A 22,051-nucleotide genomic window follows, 5' to 3' on the forward strand; every position below is an offset into this window, starting at 1 on the left:
AAGGCAAAGAAAAGACCCTTGAAAAGTTTATACTTCAATCTCTCTTTTCTTTTTAGTTGTCCATGCACCAGGTCTATACAATTTGGCACAGTTCTTTAATACCATTTTCTGTAACGCATTATTGGAATCAACCTCTCCATATTCCAAAACAAGATTAACGAAGAGACGCAGTCACTTCAAAAACCTTGATTTCTGTGTTGTGACCAGATGTTAAATTAAGCAAATAAATACATGAATCCACATTTATTTCTACTACATGTCAGCAGAACTCTTTTTTACATGAGACATGAATAGTATTTATATGAACTCATTTAAAACATTAGGGATTTACAGCAATTTCAAGAAAAAACATTTTTTCTCAGCAGCATGCAAATGTAAACACCAAGTGACTCCACAATCTAATTAGACTATCCATACTACAAACGGATGTGTGTTGTTGGTTTTGTATTTCAAGTTTTGTGGTTACAAGAATGTCTCTACATCTTCACAAACAGATACACAGATGTCACCAGGGAAACACTGTGTCCCACAAATGGCTTTAAAAGTTTGTCATACAAACTTTGAACTGGGGAATACTGGTTTCCAGTATTATGCACCTTACTACTGGAATGACTGCCGAACAGACTGAAGTTAGAGACACTCATTCCTCTGAGGGACTTAAGATGGGACTTATGAGCTGATATTCTTCATAATGATTGTGAATGTTTTCAGTTGTGTGTCTGAGAGTGAGTATGATGATTGTTTTACGATGATCTTATTGTGAACCTGTGCTCAGGTTGCTCTCTTGCAAAAGAAAAATTTCCTGAATAAAATAATAACATAAACCATGTTCCATGGTAGCAAGACATAAAAAAGAATCTTTTTTAACTTTTTATCTTTTAACTTTCAAAATGCATCTATTTACTGAAATAAAACTGTGCTAAAGGTGGTGAGAGTATCCAGAACTACTTATGCCATTAATGGTACAAAAAAGTCAAATCTCAAACTCTAAAACTCATTCACAGTTCCTTTAAATTTTGCTTAGCAATGAATGACACACTTGCACCACAGTGACACTGATACAGAAACACATTTGGGAACCAGATACCAAATTCCAAGCAATGTTGTTTGCTTTGTGAGCTCACTGCATCATTTCAGTTTCTGCAAAGTCTATGGCATGCATAAGATTATGTGTAGTCAGAGAATAAACTATTGGAGGCTTATTTCCAGAAATATAACATCTTAGATGCTTTGTGATCACTGATTTTTCTAAAGCTACCCTGCCACCACTTTATACACATTTTGCCAGAAATGTGTGAAATGTCTTGTCTTTGTTGACTCTGTTTTTAGAGTGTGACCTATACAGTTTCATGACCTAAGCTGGCCAATGACAGTCTTGCAAACTGCTTTATTATAGCCTTCACGGACAACCGTATCATTACTCTTATGATATCAGCAGTTGCAGGAAATTGTTGTTTTCAAAGTATGGGTACCAAAAGAGCCTGAAAAAGTGTATCTTTTAGATTTTGTCCAAGACCACTAACTAATCCAGAAGTGCATTGTGTCATCTTTACAGAACACCAAACATATGTCATCGCCAGGTATATCAAATGGCTAGTGTATACAGGCACTTATACATAAACATAAGAGGCCTCATGGACAAGGAGCTGAGCTGATGCATAAACCATTACAAGACACAGCACTGTATATTAGCATCAGTATCAATACTACTGCTTTTGACTTTTCTTGTGCACTGTTGTGTAACGAAACAGCTTCAGCTGGCTCCTGAACCTCATCTCAGCAAGCACAAGTGGAGAGAGCTGTAAGTGTTATTCCATATTCCATGTATCAAGGTTCATGAGCAAATATGTCACCCCACAGTGAGCTTAACATATTCAATGGATATAGGTTCAGGATTAAGCCGGCTTCCACATCTAGGAATGATCCTATTTATTGCTGATGCATAAACTGCATCCACAATGATCTACAGTACAATTGCATGCAATGAAATATGTAGTGGATATGGATTTTTTTCTTCTTGTTATGCATTTTCCCCACAAACTCCCACTTACTGGCATTACCCCCACTTACTGGCATTATAGTAAGTCAGGGTTCCTATAGTGGCTGGACCTGCCCTCCTTCATGGCAGGAGATTAACACAGATTTCCACATAAGAGATGCCTGATTTGATGCTCAACAAGCTTACTGGTGACAATCAAACAAACAATAAGAGTGAGCAGGTCAAATCTGCTAAATCTGACAATTCTCTGAACTCTTCAGGACAGCAACACTGAATTACAAGACAAGCACTTAGAAAGTCTACAAACTTCCATTAACCCTCATCCTAACAACATACTTAACATACAAGGACTACTGACTGGGATCCCTGAGGACCCCAGGAATTAACTACTGTAAGAAACAACCAACATAACCACCTTTTGTGTTTTAATTTGTGTTTTTTTTGTTTGTTTTTTTTAAAAACACAAATTAAAACAGAAACAGAAAACAATGATACGAAGTCATTAGGACCAAACTGATTGATAAAGTCATGAAAAATTGGAATGATAGAATAAAGCACCTGTGAGATATGACAAAAACGTAAACCTCTGGGGTCTGCAGGTACCCCAGTTGGTAGGATTAAGGTTAAATGTATTTATCTCTCTTGACCCCCACTGTTGGCCCAGTGAGGGTGTAGACTGTTACATGTTACCTCAAATACACAGAAAGTTATGCCTGACTGAAGAGTTTCACAGGGAAGGCATAACTGAGACACTGAGGTTCACACACAGATCCCAACCCCCCTCTGGACAGACAGCCTGACCATCTAGTAGAAATTGCTAGTGTAGTGACAAGGACATGATCCCTTACTGGCTTTCAAACTAAGGAAGACTGCCAACTGTTTCCAATGGGGCTCCTGGCCAAGGCAGAAGTGCCGCTGCCCAGGACTGAACTCAGGTCCCTGCAGTGGTATATTTTCCCTTGTGCCAACCAGGCACCACTTGTTGATTTAGTTTGATTCTGAGATTGCTTTTTTCTTTGTTGTTGTGACTGGTTTGATACAAAGCAAGCCAGTGATTCAATCAAATAATTGAGAGACCCAATAAATCACTAAACAAAAAGTGCCACATGTTGTTCACTGGATCTGGAAACCGTGCTGTATAAACAACATCAATTTGAAATTAAAACAAAGTTCATGAAAAAAAAAGAAGTATCCAACTGAGTCCACGTCAATCACAGCTTTAAAAACAGCTTTAAGGTCAAATAAATACAATGGAAAGTTGCGGGTATTTAATCAGTGAGTAGCTACCTTATGTCCTGGATTTCCTTGAATCCCGGCCTCCCCTGTGTCCCCCTGAGACGGAAACAACAGACAGAACAGTTAGTGAAAGGTCTCTCATTCACACATTAGTGAATAGCTTTATGAATGCTTGTCATTTCATCAGCGATCTTCTTCCTACAGCTGTTCCAAAAGTTCTTGCTGACACAGAGGCTCAGCAGCTGCAAATGTGGATACAATTTCCCAACAACTGGAAAGCAAAAATCTGAACCTTGTTAAGGTTCATTGTATTATTCTAATAATTGTATTATTTAAAAATACGATAAATAAATAATATAATAAATAGAAGGACAGGACATAACAAGGAGTGGAAGAAAAGCTTGATTGTCTTAGAGCAGGAAGACAGGATGAGAAAGAAAAGAAACGGGAACTTGTTAAGAGAGAGCGAGAGAGCTGGGAATACGTAGTTATTCCACAAATTAAGCTAACAGAGAACTTGCTGCAAGCTAAAAATCCAATTAAACATGATGCCCATTCATGGTCACATCTTCATTACAAGCCCTGTTTCTCAGAACTCAATAGGCTTGTTTAGGAAGAACAAGAAAATGTGGCCAAACCTCTTAACTGAGATGCTGTCTCTATACTATGGATTATCAACTCATTATTCTATCCATTATTCATAACAGCATGCACAATCTACTTTTTGCAAATACTTAACATTTGATACAAATAAACCCCACAACATAGTTCTTCTAGTGAAATGAAGACATGACCGGATAATACATATGTGGAAGGATGTAATACTTTCCATGAACTCAGCAATTAGATTTCTTTTGTATGAGACAATCTGAATTCACAGCTGCCGAGGAAGTTCATTAAGAACAGATAAACCTCCTACAAAATGCACATGGGAATGAATGTATATTTCACAGTACAGCCATCAATGTGGTCTTCAGTAATTTGAATTTTCTATTTAACCATCGACACCAAACCCCTTTTAGAAAAGCTAACAATATTTAACCCTCATGAATACAATAGGAACAAAGGGAGGTTTTGACAGCTAATCAAAATTCAGTGTCAGTGCAATAATAAACTGTCTTGAATAAAATCCCTGGAATTATTCATTTTGGAGGTACAATGTGTATAAATTGAATAAGAAGGTACTAATTGAAAACACAAACCATAAGGGCAGGAGAGTTGTAAATGGTGCAAAACAAATTAATGGTATTGTAAAAAAGGAAGAAGTTTTAATTTCACCATTATTCCTGTGTTTTTTTTTCTTGTGTGTACATGCAGGAGCTGTAAATCTAGTAATACCAGGGTTTATGTGCAAGGCCATAGAAAATGGATTTCCTTTCAAGTAAGCTGCATTCTTATAACCCACTACTTATCTGTTTAATTTCCTGAGGGATTCTGGATTAATCATAGCAGTTTAATCCCTTTGCAGTGCATTAGAATCCTCCATCAAACTCTCACTGTAATGCAGGATAGTACTTTCTGTTGGAGTAACACAGCCAAAGTAATCCCCGCACACTTTCCCAAGCAGCCCTCTGTGTAGGTCACAATGATTGGCCTGCAGTTCTCATTATGGGTGTTTTAAATGCTCTAAATTGCCTAGATGTCTTTGATTAATCTCTACAAAGTCAAGCTCAATTGCTAATAAGTATACTCTGACTATTTTTTTAATCTTTATACAGAATGAGATTCTCATGTTGGTAATTGAAAGTCTCATGAGCTTACCTTATTAACATTATTTGCTATGACTCTGTTACCCCATTTCAATGTATTATAATGTAAATCTAAAAGAGTGCAGCATAGTTTAATCACTTGAACTCCTTTGGAAATTTAGGGATCAATAAGAATTAAATATGCTTTAACAGAAGTGCACTGCTACTTTAATTTACCAGACAGATTCATGTGCAACAAGGTCAGAGGGAATAAGAGGAAAGCAATTACTATGACTGTGTCAAAGCATGGCATTTCTGATATACTGCACAGGTGGCTCAAAATACATCACTTTTCTAATGCTTTTCTCTCAGCTGTAGCGGCACATCAACATCTGCAAATCCCACAAGACATGAGAAACATTTTCACTCAATTATCAGTGACATTTTGTTATCTTCAAGTATGGGCTGTTCTAGCTCAGAATGATAATTATTTTCCAGTCACCTACTTGGGAATGCTGTACTGCTTTTCCTGACCATATAACCTGCTTTATTTAGTTAAATATAATGTGACCGCCTACCACAGTTAAACCACGATGGTTTATTTCTAGTTATTTACTGATAAAATAAAATGTGTCACCTGCACATTAGTCAATAAAACACAGCAAATGTAGTTCATGAGGTCTCATTCAAACTCTAAATTGGGTAAATTAAATTATCTAAAATCACAAATCAAACAAATGTAAAAAAATTTTTTTAAAAAATTAAACAAATGTCTCCCTCTCTGAGATTTATTACATCAAGATTTAATCTGAGATGACATATGGTAATTTTCACACTGAAAATGTCTTAACCTTGCATGCAGAGGCAAACTGCTGTTGTGCTCTGCAAGCTCAACAATAAATCATTACACTATACACGCGTAAGGAGATGAAGGAGATGAACAAGGGGATTAGGAGGAAGAGGAGGCAGAAATGAAGAGGATGAACCTCTTGAGACCCAGCGTGGAAGAAAAACATGGGGAGGAGTAGGTTGGAAATATACATCATGATGACTTTGTCTTTACAATAAAATAAATGTCAATAATAGAATGCAAAACAGCATTTTTTTCTGGCACATTAAGCTATAGATTAAATGTATTGTTTGACATGGACAATCAGCTCAGAAAAGTTGGGCTTCCTGCTTGTACATTTTGATTTATGAATATAAAATTTGGTTAAAATAATAAATCCATTAATCAAAGTAAAACTGTCATATTTAATGAATCCAAACAACAAATGTTTCCAAAGTATTGTAAAGTGAAGGTAGATATGATCACCAGTAAATTGTGACAATTTAATCCACAATTGCTTTATATGCGTAAACAAATGCACCAGTGTTTCTCCCCTTAAAAAGCACAGCTAATGTCTTTCTTAAGTCTCTGTAAAAAGTGATTGGTTGGATAAAACCTATTAAGCATTTTAAACAGTATCTCTTTCACTTTGTTAGTCAGAAAAAGTATATATAATAACTAATAAGCAATAACCAAACTCTATCCCAACAAATATTTCCGACAAAATTGGAATAATTAATTAATAAAAGCTAGATCTGGAAGTGGGTACCAGCTATATAAGCTAGTAAGCTACTGATATCATGGCCATCCACTGGAGCGAAACATGTTGTACTTGGTTTCAGTAAATTGTCAATTTACTTTTGAGATCCTTTAACGTCCTTGCAGAACAAATCACATATACCTAAGCATCTGATTAATCCAAAGTGGAAGACCAGGTCCAATATAGTCTTAAAAATTAAAAAATACAGAGATGCTGTATTTCTGGGTAAAAACAGCATTGTGTGTTATCAGCTGACAGAGACAGTTTATCATCATCAATCTAGAGGGCTCAGTCTTGAGTGTGCACTCCTTGATCATATTTTTCCTTAACTTCATTGATTTAGTGTTCAATCCTGTAATAGGATTTGTTATGAATTTTGGTGTTCCATAAGTAAGTAAGTAAGTAAACAAATGGTGCCAAGTATTGATTTGTTGAAGACCTGAAATTAGATTTCAGGTGTTAACAGTATGAGCCTGTGGCTCACAGCACAAGACATGGTCGGCAGAAATAATAGAAAAAAATGGAATGGCCTGTGCTCCTGAAAAGCGTGTTTAAGACACTGTTGAGTATTAAAACGTAACAGCTCAGTAATCTGTGACTAATTAAACTTTAAACATGCTTCAAATGGATGATGTTTGCAGATAAAAGGTATGTACTGAAGACCTCTGACAATCCTGCTCAACATTAATTGGTTGTTTATATGACTATTTACAAAAGAATAAGATACTGAAAACATGCCACAGAGCCTTCTATATAAGCTGCCATTTGTGAAATGTAAAATTACCTGACACATTCTTGCCTCCTGAATATAGTCATATTAATTAGCTGCAAGTAATTAATCACCACCAGCACCAGCACACTCAAGTGCATGTACACAGAGACATTACAGCTTGAGAGCTGATCCCTGCTAGGTCAATTAAGAATCATTAGAGGCCAATTATAACACATTTACAAACCTGATTAGTACAATCTGTTGCTATACACACACAATTTGGAATTTAATATTTTGCATTGCTAACTGCAAAATGGAAGAAAAAGGGTTCCCACATAGCATGTATAAATACAAAGAGCTATGACTGTTCTAAAGAATACAGAGTTTGTTACAATGCCACAAGAAATGCAAAAAATACCAACAGGAGATAAAAACTATAATGCTAAAAAGCTCTACATACATACAGTAGCTATATCAATAGTTGAAAAGAGCAAGATCTATTGTTAATGTTACCTTAAGGCATATATACTCATTTGCGAAGTACAAAAAGACAATGTTGATTATTCATAATGTTACATTGACGATGTAATAATTGTGAGCCTTAAACATTGCAGCTAAATGCAAAACCTGAACTGCTTTCTTAATCATTTAAAAATCTGAAATGATAGCATCAAGGATTAATTTACCACTAAGATCTATATCCACATCCACATTAAGATGAAACAGTAACCTTAAAATGCAGGGTCAATCTAAAGTATAAAGACCTGCAGTGTGTACAGTATTAGATCTGGTTGGTTCAGTTTATAGAACTGGTGAAAAACTGAGACTCGCTCTGGCTAAAACTTCTGTTTTTATGCTTTTGAACCAGAGTTAAAAACAATGCCACATAACAATAAGACCAAAGCCCCATGACGACAGTTGAAAAATACCCCACTGCCAGAACTGTGCTCAACAAGTATAATGATTTAACATTCATATACATGTCGCTTGTGTGTCTTCCAGGAAAGAGAGGGTTTCCAGAAACAAAAGTCTAACAGTCAACCTGCATATCTTAATCCCACAGCCACAACACAGTAATTAGGACACTGACCCCAAAAGCCATCTGGTCTTATCAGGTATACAGTACCACCACCTGTTCATCCCTGTGAATTCCATTCACACATTCTCCCTCACTTCTTTTTTTTAACCTTTCACAGACAGCTAAAAGGGGATTTCACAATCCAAATGATGTGATTTGTCTAGGGGAAAATAACACTTTTTTTGTCTGGGTATTTGGTGGTTCATTTATGTTTTTGTTGTCCTCCAACAAACACAACACCCACAATTTTCAGCGATTGGGCATTTACCATTTACAATTCCACTTGCCTATTGAGCTGTCATTGACCAAGGATCCTTCTCTTTCTGAACTACACTTATTTCTCTAGCGTTTGAACAAATGTATGATTTCCCAATTCAAACGTCTTGGGAGATTTGGGAGAAAATTCACCATGTGAAGGTAATTGTATGGTAGCATCTCTGAAGGACCCTCGACTGTGGAACATGAAACTCTGTTGGATACTACAGCATAGACATTTGCTGACTAAGACAGAGATAAATTCCACTTTCTCTGACAAGGAATTCATGACAAAATATACATTTGTCATTTAGGGTCTCCAGGGAAACCAGAAGTACTAGACACAGAGAAAACCCACAGCATCAGTTTCGAGTAACATTAAAAAAAACAAGGTATGGTTATTCAAACCAAGGGAAAGCACAGTGGCCCGGTGATAACTCTCTCTAATTAAACTATTTGTTTGCATTATGTATGGCTTACAGTGACCTGTGGTTGTTGGACTTGATGCTGCCCACCTACTTAAGTACTGACTGTAGTAAAAAGTAACTCTGACATTCACTTCACCCCTGCATGTTGCCTTTACAATAATGCCAAGAACAAATAAGTGCATATATCAACATCATATTAAAACGCACCTTGTCTCCTCTGTCCCCTTTTTGTCCCGGCAGACCAGCATCTCCCTGTGCACACAGAATGAAATGATGTGATTAAAACAGGGGTGTAAGATTTCTTCTAATCAAATTGGCATTTTAATTTCTCATATATGTTACTTGAAATTGTATGTTATTTGTTATATTGTAATTTTGCTTTTTCCAAAATCGAAAATTGATTTCTATAGATAGAAATTAGCCATGTTTTCTTAAAAACATCATCCTAATAGGACTCCAAAAGAGAACAGCTGATTTTGTTTGTAACTTAAATGCAAAATTTAAAAATCATGAAAAGCTGGGTGTGGAATTGGCCATCTCCTCGGAGCTGTACCATCTGCTCCCTTCAAAGAGGGCCCGAAGCTTTCAGGTCTGAATTTGCATTTTAATCTAATATTAATATTTGCAGTTGAAAGAATCCTTTTGCATTTTCACACATTTATAGCAGGGTGCGGATTAACCATGCTTGAATGGTTTGGGAGAATTATACCTGTGTTTACTAATAGATTATAGCTATACTGCATTTGGTTGACTTCCAAGGAAAATACTTTTTGGTATAAATGTCCTTTAACTGGTTGTTTAGTGCTTATAAAGGATTGAGTAGATGTAGTGTAAGTCAGTGCTGGTTCAGTTACAATAGACATTACACTTACTCAATTAGGGGCCCTTGTTGGGTGGAATTGATTGTACCTTTTCAGCTGGACAGTGACATCTGTCAATTGACTTTGGGGCTGGCTGAGACAGCATCTGTGGAAGCTGGGCTGTAACCAGGGGAGGGGAAGTCCCATTAAATGTCTTCTTGGCTTCACACTGGATCAATACAGAAATTTCACCATTTAGACACCATCCTTTGTCTTGTTTGCTACATGGCAAAAATACTGTATAAAAAATCCACTATAAAGAAGCAAACGTGACCCGGTGTAACCCTGATTTAAGGCGGCATATATGTACATCATGCTGCAAATAACAAAATATGAAATGCATAGTGTACAGTGAAACAACAAACAGTGATAAATCCTTCTCAAACCTGTGACAGTTCCCTAGGAGTAACTTTACACTGATGTGACAACATGCTTATGTAGGCATGTAATGCTAAGGGGGTCAAAGGTCATCTCTCCATTTGGAATTACTGTAACATTAGCTCTTATTGATTAAATGGTGATGGAAGGTCTCTGTTATTAAGTTTCCCCTCATGGAAAAGACAAAAAGCTTGTTATACTTTCATTGTCTGCTCACACTGCATAGGTTAAAGTACGCCATTTCAGTGAGTAACAGGCAAGACATTTATCTTATCATTTTATTTACAACAAACAGTAGGTGTTAGTACTGTACAGAGACATTAAAGCTTTTTACCTTTGGCTCCAGAATCTCACAGCAATTTTCCATCTCAGCCATATAAGGGTCACAGTAGATTAGAATTTGTTTCAGCTCAATCTGTGGAGAAGAGCTCTCATTAAAGGACCACTCAAGTATCAAAAAATAGTTCCAACATCACTTCATGCTCTCCTATTAGCTGACATAAAGGTCTCCTCTTCACCGGTGAAAACTGTTCAACTATTTTTCTAGCATTCTGTTGTCCTAATGTTGCCAATTCCTTTGTCTGCAAATCACTTCAAAAACACATCTAAACCTAAAATAACAAAAAAGGGCTTGAACCTCTATGTGAATTACAGCTCCTGCAGAGCAGAACTTGAACCCTCTTACTTTTTATGATGCACTGACTTACAACTTTACAAATCACGCGGACTTCAGCTGTTAATGCTACTTAAGCCATGTTCGACTAAGAAGCACTGGTTGACCAAATGGCATAGCTGACCTAATGTTTTTTTTAGCACTTTGGGCATATCTGAGAATGAGCGTAACACATATGACACAATAGAGGATTTACACAGATTAACAAAATATGCCCCTGAAGCATGCTTTAAATTCCTTTTGAATTGAGAGAGCATTTCAAAATGTGTCTGACAGGAAGTACGCTATTCATAGAGACTGGAGATTAGTAACAAAACTACTGTACCAAAAACTGGTAAATCCTTCAATGACACTGTGTAGATTTAGCAAAAGACAAAAAAAAATGTTTTGACAAAGTCAGCATGGGACATACATCTACAGGCCGTCCATCCTCCATTCGTGTAGTGATGAGTGTGCGCCCAGTGGGGTCAATGCTGTCTTTCTCATCTGTCAGTCTCCTTTCTATTAGCTTGCAGTCCATGTAAATGGAGACTATGTTGCTCTGTACAGAAATGCTCAGCTTGTGCCACTGGCGATCAAAAAGGGCATGTAGGTCACGGCTCTTAAATGTGTAGCGTAGAGTGTTCTTTAGCAGTCCCTGGGAAGAAAACTCCACAACCTTCTTGCCACCATCGACCACAACAGAAACCTGAGGAGCAAAGACAAGTTTGAAAAAAGTTCTTATCACAAACACACATCCATTATCATTATCATCATTATTTTCTAGCACATGTGTAGATACTGAAACTGATATATGACATTACAACATACAGCGGGGCCCACCTGAGTGCCTCCTGACTGGTCGAATATCTGCCAAAGATACCAGCGGTCTTTTTTTGTAGTTTTTCTTACTCGGAAGATGGTGACAAGGGAGTATTCACCTGAAAGCCCGTTTGGAAATACTGATCTAAAAACAAACAAAAAAACAAACATATAGCACTGTCAGATTCTTACTGAATTTAAATTTTAAATCTATCATTAGAATATTATAAAAATAAAAGACAATAGTGTCATTTCTCAATACTGAATGTAAACCATTTTAAAGCTTTCAGCAGCTGGACAATGAACAAGCCTTCAATGAACATTGAAGTTGACAATGAATCAACTTCAATGATTAATAAAAACATTTCAATATCCTTCTGCTATAGAAAGACGTTCACATAAATAAACCTGACAAACTTGATGCCATTTAGCTTGATGGATTTTATACGGGCTTCCTTGTCATTCAGATAATGAAAACGTATAGAAATTGATTCAAAGTCACGGAAACCAATCTTTTACCTCGCTGGGATACCATGTGCTACAGTTATAGGGTTACAGATGCCTAATGCAATGCAGCTATAGGTTTATGTGTATGACCTCAGCTGCTCTATAAAGTCGAACCACAATTCTGTGCTCACAGCTGAAAATGTGTTCCAGCAGAGGCAAGATATGTAGAGAAAACAGAGACTATATGGGGAAAACAATATCATATTTCACATCACACCCACACTCAAATGAATTACAGCTTATTCAGTAACTCATCACTCAGCCCACATCCCCACACCCGTCCTAATTTTATACATTGTGCAAAAAACCCCCCCAAAAAACATTGTACCCTTCAAAATACTCAAACACTAGCCCTAACTCTAAACTCAGATTAACAGTCAAAAGTAGAAGAGCATAAACATAATAAATCAAGATCAGCAAAAATAATAATAATGCAATAATAAGGTCATTGCGAAGGCAGAGCACAGCCTGGAGGAGGGAGAGAGAGAGTTTCTTCAGACAGGTTGGAAATTAGTTTTCACTCCGATATATCATCTCCTATTCTCTCAGAGCTTCATATCCTCTTCTATTGTGTCCCTCGTATTCTTTGAGATTTCAGTGTGAACGGTACATGACTAAAATGATAAATATACCAAGTTAAAGCTCCCGAAAAATCAAATGCTTCTGTGATAGGCCTAGGACTGGGAAGGTTATTTGTTGCCCAAGGGCTAAAGGACTATTTCAGCTGCAGTTCAATATGAAATGTGACACAGCAATTTATAAAAATGAGGATTTATAAAAATAAATTCAACACAGAATGATTTGATGCCGCATATACAGTAACTGCTTGTACCAAATGTTTTGCACATTATAATAAGAGGCAGGAAATAGCATAAAAGACAAATGCAAGAGAGAGCTGATGCACTACACTGCAACTTATGGAACATAATGACTTTAAGCAGGTTTAATATAACTGAGATACTCTGCAGAATAAACTGCTAGGTTGTTTTCTGTTCGGGCCCTGGAGTTCACACCTTGCCTCACAAAGTCCTCAACTAAGTCTGCTCTTATTTCAAAACACGGTCTGTCTACAGTGCGGTACACTTGATCTCTGAGGGCTTGGAGGGTTAAAGTTCTTGACCTCATGTTGAGTGCCATCTGTGTCTAAATGGCTAAACCCAGAGCTTGGCGTAGGCTGGCTTGAAAACTGTTTTTCTGATTTTTTGAAAAAACGCTACACTGCATGTTTAAGTAGCCGATAATGAGTGAATAAAAAGGATCTGCATTAATTTTCCCTGCTCCTATGCTACTTTGCCAAAACAACTTTTACAATATACAGTAAGTGATTCTTCAAATCCCATCTCTTACAATTTCCATTTATATACATTTATATCTAATTTACATTGGCAAATATGTTTTGGAAAAAACATTGATGGATTACCTCATGGAGTACATTCAGTGACAATGTTTTGTGCCAATGCAAGTCATGTGACGTTCATATAATTCAGGGTTGAATTCTACAATGTGATTATAGAAGTAGCAGGGCCTGATGCCAAGCCAAATCACTGAAACAGCCGCAGCAGTGAAGAACAGCAATACATGTGGAAATGCACAGTATAATGTAAAATAGTGTACATCCGTAACAATAATCCAGTGAAGCACAAAAGACCACAGAGCAACTTTCTGGCTGTCACATGAGTTATAATCAGAACTAATTCCATTTTTATAAGGTACAGCTATGCGCTTTCTGGAAACTGTCACCACTCTTGGAACATGTCTTTGACTATGCATATTGCTTGGCTGAAAATACACCTTGTATAATCAGAGACAATGGTTTGACAGAATGTCACAGCAACACTACCGGTCTGGTGGAGAATCTCCCGGAAACGGCTTTAGTGTCCTGGCTTGCAAGAAATCCTATCCAGGAGGATTCTTTTAAACGAGTCAGCGGAATCAGATTGCTGTCGCTGAAATAATCAAACCTCAAATGTTCGCCTAGTTGGCTCACATCCCTATCACTGACACTCAATCCTCCAACGGATCAAAGTGGGCTCAACCATGTCAGTTTATTCGCTAAATGCATCATTCATGCTAGCAAGGACTGTAACTTCCCCTCAGCATGAGTCCTCTTTCCTGTTTAAATGGAAGTGTTTTGCTTGCCAGCATGATAGAATACTGCTACTGATAAAGCCAAATCAAATGCATGCTTGGGATCTGGTAATAGGATATTCTTCCAGAGAAGAGACTTAATACAACTCAGTGTGCATGCATGTAGCTGAAATGGGTAAATTTGCTATGTTGTTCCATTGCAAATAAGAGTTCCTCTACCTTTTCATAGACATACCTTTTTACGCATACCTGAGAAATAATACTGCAGTAGCAATAGGCCACCAGTAATAGACCCATTTCCAAAAATGTGTGATTTGCCAATGTTCATATTTTAAATTAATTCATATTAATTTGTTACCTCAGTTCAATATGCAATTGTTTTAATACAATGTGCATATGGTCTTGCATCACAAAAACAATCCTGCTGTGACTTTTACACAAGTTACAATCCCTGGATGTGGATTTGACAGTAAATACTGGTAGCATTTTGACACTACTATCATGTGTAAGGGTACAGGCTAAAAGGTATATGGTTACATAATATAGGCTATTTCTAACAGGAATCCAGAAGATAAAAGCAACAGAAGAACACCTTCAAACTATATTTTCCCAAAATAATTTGTTCATGGTGTAAAAAAACTATTAGTTGGATATACTCTATCGATTGCAGTAAGCCCATATGATTAATTCACTGAAACGACAGCCACAAACCACTGAAACCACAGACTGATAAACAAACACAAACCCTAGTGATTTGATACTCTGCTACTCAGTCTCAGTGGCTCCTTTGTTCCTATATTTCTAATGCATCTTTAGCACCTACACATTATGTGGAAATAGAGTATCCAGTGTTAAGTTTTGAATGTATCATGCTGATCACTGAGACTAGAGGAGAACAAGCCACATAACTGCAAGGTGCAGCCAACAAAAATATTGTGTGAATAAAAGTATAAAGATAGGTATGTGTATATTATACTACTTGGTGATGTCTTGCTTTGCAAAAAGTCATCAGCCAAAAACAATATAATAGTCCCAACATAGCTGCTACTGTATGTAAGACTTGACTAACCTCACTATAAGACGATGTGCAAAGTGGTTAGTGAAGATGCATTTTTTATTCTAAATGTAATGTCATTTATATAAATGCCATTTGAGTCATATCTGAATACGACACAGGAGTTAATACAAGATGTAAAGCAAGCCAGGCCAAACACAGATATGCCTCTAAAGACAGACAGTCACTACAACACTGGGCTTTAATACTGTATGGAAGCGTGTTAAGAATACATGTTGCGTTTTGTAGAACAATTTGTCATCTCACACAAATGTTTCCTGAGTGTGTCAGCTCTGATCTATGCAACATAATGTGTACTGTGCCAAGGAGCTGGCAGAACATTAGCCAGATCTAGAGAGAGTGGAGCATCTATTGCTGCATATCCTGCGAGTAAAAGGAGCAATGTTTTAGCGGTTGTGGCAGGGGCAGAGGGGCCTCCTGCTTCGTGCAATAGCCCTCGCTTTCCTTCCTCAGCTGACATGCAGTATCACCTGTCAAAGTACTTAGATAATTGGATATGAGAGGGATCGCAGTCTTGCCACCATAACCAATGACACTGTCAGCAGTGTCATTGAGAACCAGCATCTTCTTGCACTATGGGCCCCGACCGCGGGAAGGGCTGAAGTAAATGTATTTTCGTCTGGCTGACTGAACAGGGAATCAGATCACAAATCACCTGGCTCAAAGATTCTTTCACCTAGCCAGAAGGAGAGTGGCAGTAAATGTTTACAGTTGCATGTCATGTAAAAATACTAAAAATATCCTCCCCTCCTGGAAGAATGACAAAATGTTCCCTCTCACTGTTATAACTCAAGGACACAAAACAATGAACCTCAATGTAAAGACAAGTTTGGCAAATATTATTGAGTCATACTGTGTGTTCTACTTGTCACAACTGATGGGACAAAATGTAAAAGTGTGAAAGGATTTCATAAATATTATATCAAATTCAATCCCCTAATACATCATCATATCAGCACTGAGGTGAAGTCACACAGTGGTCTTACCAGTTGACCAGGGAATAAAGGTCTCAGTAAATGGCACCTTAGTGTGTCATTTATGTAGTTATTTTAATATTCCTGTCTTATTATACGTGCTCAGACTTTTTTCATTGCTTTATGTCCCACTTTTTGCCCTAAGGAGATTTCTAGAATAAACGCAATATATATTAATTCTGTTCAAATTATTCCCTGTCTAACAGCTCACTTCACAGCTTGCCCTTATTAGCTAAGGCAATTGGAACTATTGCTCTAAGCAGGGTTTATCTGGGTTGCCTCAAGTCAACTTTTTATGAAATCCAGTTATGGCAATGCTTCTTTTTTTCTGAGAATATCAGTGGATCTGAAGGAATGCAGGCTTAAACCCTCATCATGGTCTACACAACAGAGATTTACATTACCTGTACTATATGAATTTATTTGAGCTATTTTTACAATATCATTTGGTCGTAGGCAGGGCTTCTTTTAAGTAAGTAAGAAAACTGTAAGAAACTCCATCCTTAGAACCTGTACATAAGGGAGCAAAAAAGTAATAGCCTAGGTGTCTAAATGAACACTGCAGTTTAAGAGTGTTTATAGCCTTGGCCACACATGAGTGGCTGCCTCTTGCTTGCATTGAGCTGTTGTGGTCCCATTGCAGGTAGGAATGAAGCAGTATATCGGCAGATTATTTACTGGTTCCATGCAGGCCATCTGTCTGAGTTATCTTCAAACACTATAAGGAACCAGATTACAACACGTGAACCATATGCATACTACTCACTTTGTTGGCTTAATGAGTGGACTGCTTCCCAAACGAAATGAAGACAGGTCTTCTGTAATTGTTCCCTTTCGGAGAAGAAACTTCTCTGTGAGATCAAATCCTGTGAACAGGATAAAAATGCGTCAGTAGATTTAAACAAGTTGACAGTGAATTGTTTAAATTGCAACTGTCTTCATTCAGGACATACCTGTGATTTCCAGGGGACGATCTAAAATGTCAGAAAACCTGCGATCCTCTACATTCAGAGAGGGGCATGAGCCATCTAGAGGAAAGCCACCAAGAAGTTATTTGTACTGGGTGCACATTTATACATTTTATAAGAACAAAGCCCTCATAAGGAACTCATAAGAGATTTAACCTGCCTGTCTGTCATATGACTTTTTTCTGTTCTTTATCTCAACTTTAATAACAGATCATTCATTTAATGGATAAAACTTGTCTTTTTTATGTTAATAAGATTATTTTATTGATGTAACTTTATGTTTACACCAGAACATTTAAAAGAGAAACTTTTATGCTAAAATGTATTAAATTTTCATAATTACACTCTATTGAAAGACAGCGAAAAGTTGCTGGACAAAAAGTTTAGGACAACAAACATACATACCTGTTCGTTCATTCACTGCCATTCCAAAAGTGCAAGGGATGGAATTTACAGTCCAAAGGAAAGCAGTCCATCTTAGCAAGCAAATCATGGCTCTGACACTAGAGAGCAGTCCACTTGAAAACCTAGATGCAAATAGAAGAGTTACATTTTCTGGGAAACATTTTCTGTTAAAAAAGAAATGATGAATCAAATAAATGCCCTAATCTTACCAACATTTTTTTCTGGATTCAAGTGCCAACGATGGCAGAACTAATAGAAACAACTGTAGACATGAGCAAACAGTGTTTCTGTGCTGATTTTCATTATAAACTCACCTGCTGGTTGTCACTAAGCACAGCTGTAACTTTGACTTTTGTTGGACTCATTCAGCTAGCCTGCCATCGAAACAATCTGGTTTTCCGTGCGATCACTATTCAGTTTTAAGCAAACTAGAATATAGGTAAACCTTTTGAAAGTTTCACTATATATATCTGGCTGCAACCATTTTTCACATTATTATATCAAATTGTCTTCAAATCAGGTTTGTTCATTTTTCGCAACATCCACTAAACAAGATTATGTTTTAAGTTGCATTATTGTGAATTCAATTTTAACAATAAATCATATCTGATTCTCCCATTGAACACCCCCACTCTAATGCCCACTCACGTCTCTAAAGCCTCTTTGTGTGTAAAGTTACTCAACATGGTGAATGTTATCCCGAGTCCTTCATTGATTAGTTTTCATGAACACCTACCATACAGTGATGAATGGACATGCATAGTGTATACTGCAGCTAAATCATTATACTCCAGGCTTACTTTTCTACTCTATCGACAGTTTGTAATTCATTATGTTTGTACGTCATCGCCACAAATTAGCTGTGGAACTGTGCCGATGCACTTGATTAGTCCAGAATACTATCAACGACACCTGTTTTAAGAGATGGAACATAATGGGGAGATATTACTATGTGTGATGTTGAGCTGAATGCAGTATGTTGCGTGTTAAAAAGATGCAACAAGTTAACAAGTTTAAGCAGTTTTACTCATTATTTTACTTTCTCTACAATGCGATGTGATCTTCTCCTCCCAAAATGCTATTCATATTTATATTCCAAATTAACTTTTAGTATGTGTCACAAAGCAACTGTACGAGAAATTCAATCCTTTTGTATTGTTTCGTCTGCTTTTAGTCACACTGCCAAAGCCTTGAGCTTTATTGTTGTAGTAGGCTATTCTGTTAACACTCTGTTGTGTTTTAATGTGTAAGCTGTCAGCAGTGTCTTCGTCAAGGACGTCACATGCGAGGATCAAACCTGGAAACCTCCAGTTACGAGTAAGTCTCAAACTCTTTGGCTTTGCTGCCAACCAAATCTTCTGCATCACTATCATGCCTTTGCAACGAGGGCAAGAATTTTAAGGGCACAGTCATCCTGGATGGTAAGAGTCTCATCCAGATTACAGTCAATAAAGATAATAATAATAATAATAATAATATTAAACTTAGGTGGACTCTTCCAACTCAAACTTCAGTTACTTCTGGATTACTTTACCAGCAAAATTGGTGCACTTACAGAATGTGATTCAAAAAGAAAAAGTATTTCAGGTGTTTTTCATTTTTTCAAGGACTTTCAAGGACTTAAAAAATAATAATAAAAAAAAACAAGAAATATGTGAATACATCTAATCAATTTGGTTTTGCAATTCTTATCTTAAAACAGGAAGGTAGGTTAGATCTGTTTGTCAATCCTATACAGGAAATTAAGTGGCAGATTATGACTAATAACTACTACGTGCTTTACCTGCAATGTAGTTTAGTGACAACACAGATGTGACGCTATTACTAAGACTATAATCCTTCTTTCCCACATGCACACTGATCTATTTCCACTGAGGAACAAACGGTTGAAGACAGAGCTGAACTTGACCTCCACAGACCATACAGCCACATTAATTTATATGCACAGTCTTACAAAGTGTGACAAATACAATTTTTCATGATACCCTCCTTATTTAACTGCAGCTGTCTGTCTTATCCAAATTAATTTTGCACCAATGATTAATTCCTACTCTGCCTACTGCAAGCACTTGTACCTTCTCCCACTGGATCATGAAGTTTTTGCATGCAGGCCCACAGTATCATGGCGCTTGGAGATGAAGTGACCATGCCACTTACAACTACAACCATGCATGGGCCGTAGACGAGTAGCACTACAGAGGTATCACATTCCTTGTCTGCGTGAAGGCTTAATGTTATTCACGTCATTTCTGCAGATGCATGCAATACACGCCGCTCTAAAGCCGAAAAACAACTCTTATTTTCCATCTTTACATGCCAATTTCTTACAAAGATTCTTTAGCATTTAAATTGGCACTTTTAACCCACATGTTGTGTTGCCTCACGCAGCTTTAGCAACGCCTTATGCCGCAAAACCTGCATGGATTTAAATCCTAAATAGATTATTTTCTAGGGTTATATCACACACATATTACAGTTTGAGAAAAGAGCAGGATCAACGCTAAATCTTGGACACTGAAGTTATCTATCCTGTCTCCCCATCATTCATTCAGCCACTTTCGGGCAATAACTTCACTGTAACACTTTGCAATATTCAAAGAAGCGTGTTTCTCTGCGCGACCGCTGATTGGCTGGATGGTTTTAATTTTTTAATGGTTAACGGAATAAAGCGGTTCATTTTCTTTCAGTGCCCGGCACATTTCGCACTTTGCTGTTAACAAGTGATGCAATACGGTACATGTTTACTGCTGCAGAGCGTCCATAAATCAGAAATAACCTGTTCGTAAGGCATGTGTCCCGGTTGGCACATAAGTTGGAAAGATCAAGCCAAAACACTTCATGTCGAGCGACAAAAGGTGCAAAAGGTGTCCGCTACGGGGGTTTTTTTTCTCATGGGACACACACGCAGAGATGCTGATTTTTCATTCTACTGTCAAATGAATTTTGTCACAAGTACTTACAGTTGCTGAGAAAGTTTCCTCTAAGGCAAAAACAAACAAAAAGCAGCGAAAAAAGCATAATCCATGTGATAAGATGTGTGATAACGATCAGTCCGATTCCGGATTCCAGGACTTGGAAATAAAAGTCACAGTGGGATCGCCTGCTAGATCGCGGTCCTTATTAGTTGCACCGAGTGGCCCTCCCACTCTGTCATTATTACTGAAATGCACTGACAGAGAGACTCCAGCAAACAAGAGGAACACACTGAAAGCTTTCATATGAGATAAAAATACATGGCCAGTTCAAACAAACTCTCTCATTTAACTCGGCCAGGTGCGAGAATTAAAAGACCGTTTGATGCATTATGAGCATATCAGATTTTCTCAATAAAATAATTCATATGGATTGGCTTGGCATTAAGGTGGCTTCATGTGTGTTATTAGCGGTAAGAACTGTCCAAGTCAAGCATAAAAGTAAATATTGGTTAATGCAAAGAGTCTTAACACATATTCATCTTGATAAAACTCAGAAAATGATCAAAGCTAAGAAATCAGTCATGTATTATGAGAAGAATAGGCCTGACATAAAGTGACAGCTTTCAGCTATACAAACAGGCCTAGAGCTATGGCAACATACTCTCATGCACATACTATTTTAGTCATGAGAAGCAAATGCCAACTCTATGGAGGAGGCAACAACCTCAACATTCACTATACTGTGTGCAAGTGTTATGTTGAGTTTCAAATGCAGATTTAATTTTCTTATTAGTGTAGTGTAGCTAATTCATCATTCAAAATCTAAAGTGTCTGCTCATGTTGAAAATGTTACTTTCCATACTGTTGTATTAAATCTAAAGGTATTTGTGAAAGCTGTGAAGGTTAAAGCGAGCAGGTACTTTGCCCCCCCCCTTCTTTTTTTTTTTTTTGTTGAAACAAGCGCACCAACAGTTCAAGAGACTAAGTCCACGGAAACAGGTGTTAAGGCTCTACACACATGACTGTTTAGACAGATGATTTTAACGCACCCTCCCCTTCACCACAGGGACACACACACACAGACATACTTTTCAGCAGTGTGATGAAAGAAACAAAGAGTAAAAAGTTTTAAAGAACAACTGTAGATTAAAATGGAGCAGATGGCTGTATTTCTCTTGTTGAACATTATACAAACAAGCATTTCACTTTTTAGTGGTTGCTTTGAGTCTTTTGTTAATTCTTTGTTTTTTTTGTTCTAAGTGAGGGCTGAATTACTTTAACTGTTGGTAGTTTTCTCATTGTTCACATATAAGGGTGACCTTTCCTAAATAGATTTCTCTGTTACTATAATGTTATAAAAACATTTACACTTTGCAAAAAAAAAATATATCCTGTGTGCACGGGATATTTAATTTCAATAAA

At 37.2% G+C, this 22,051-nt stretch overlaps 1 protein-coding gene across 7 annotated transcripts in view; it reads right to left on the reverse strand.

Moving 5' to 3' along the window:
• Nucleotides 1-20,854, reverse strand: part of LOC137196907 (collagen alpha-1(XIX) chain-like) — a 99,841-nt gene extending 78,987 nt beyond the window's left edge. For 5 of the 7 annotated variants that reach the window (XM_067609886.1, XM_067609881.1, XM_067609879.1 and 2 more), the window contains exons 1-10: nt 20,675-20,854; nt 17,715-17,836; nt 17,295-17,369; nt 17,108-17,207; nt 11,719-11,842; nt 11,309-11,584; nt 10,558-10,638; nt 9,895-10,014; nt 9,193-9,237; nt 3,287-3,331 (exon numbers count right to left, since the gene is read on the reverse strand). In XM_067609886.1, coding sequence (XP_067465987.1) covers nt 3,287-3,331; nt 9,193-9,237; nt 9,895-10,014; nt 10,558-10,638; nt 11,309-11,584; nt 11,719-11,842; nt 17,108-17,207; nt 17,295-17,369; nt 17,715-17,802 — 954 coding nt within the window. In that variant the 5' untranslated portion in view covers nt 17,803-17,836; nt 20,675-20,854. The remainder of the gene's footprint in view (nt 1-3,286; nt 3,332-9,192; nt 9,238-9,894; nt 10,015-10,557; nt 10,639-11,308; nt 11,585-11,718; nt 11,843-17,107; nt 17,208-17,294; nt 17,370-17,714; nt 17,837-20,674) is intronic. The other 2 variants (XM_067609884.1, XM_067609880.1) reach the window with 1 other exon arrangement.
• Between the last annotated feature and the right edge of the window lie 1,197 nt (nt 20,855-22,051).

Source organism: Thunnus thynnus, chromosome 14 (assembly GCF_963924715.1).
Source record: "Thunnus thynnus chromosome 14, fThuThy2.1, whole genome shotgun sequence".
Taxonomy (NCBI): domain Eukaryota; kingdom Metazoa; phylum Chordata; class Actinopteri; order Scombriformes; family Scombridae; genus Thunnus; species Thunnus thynnus.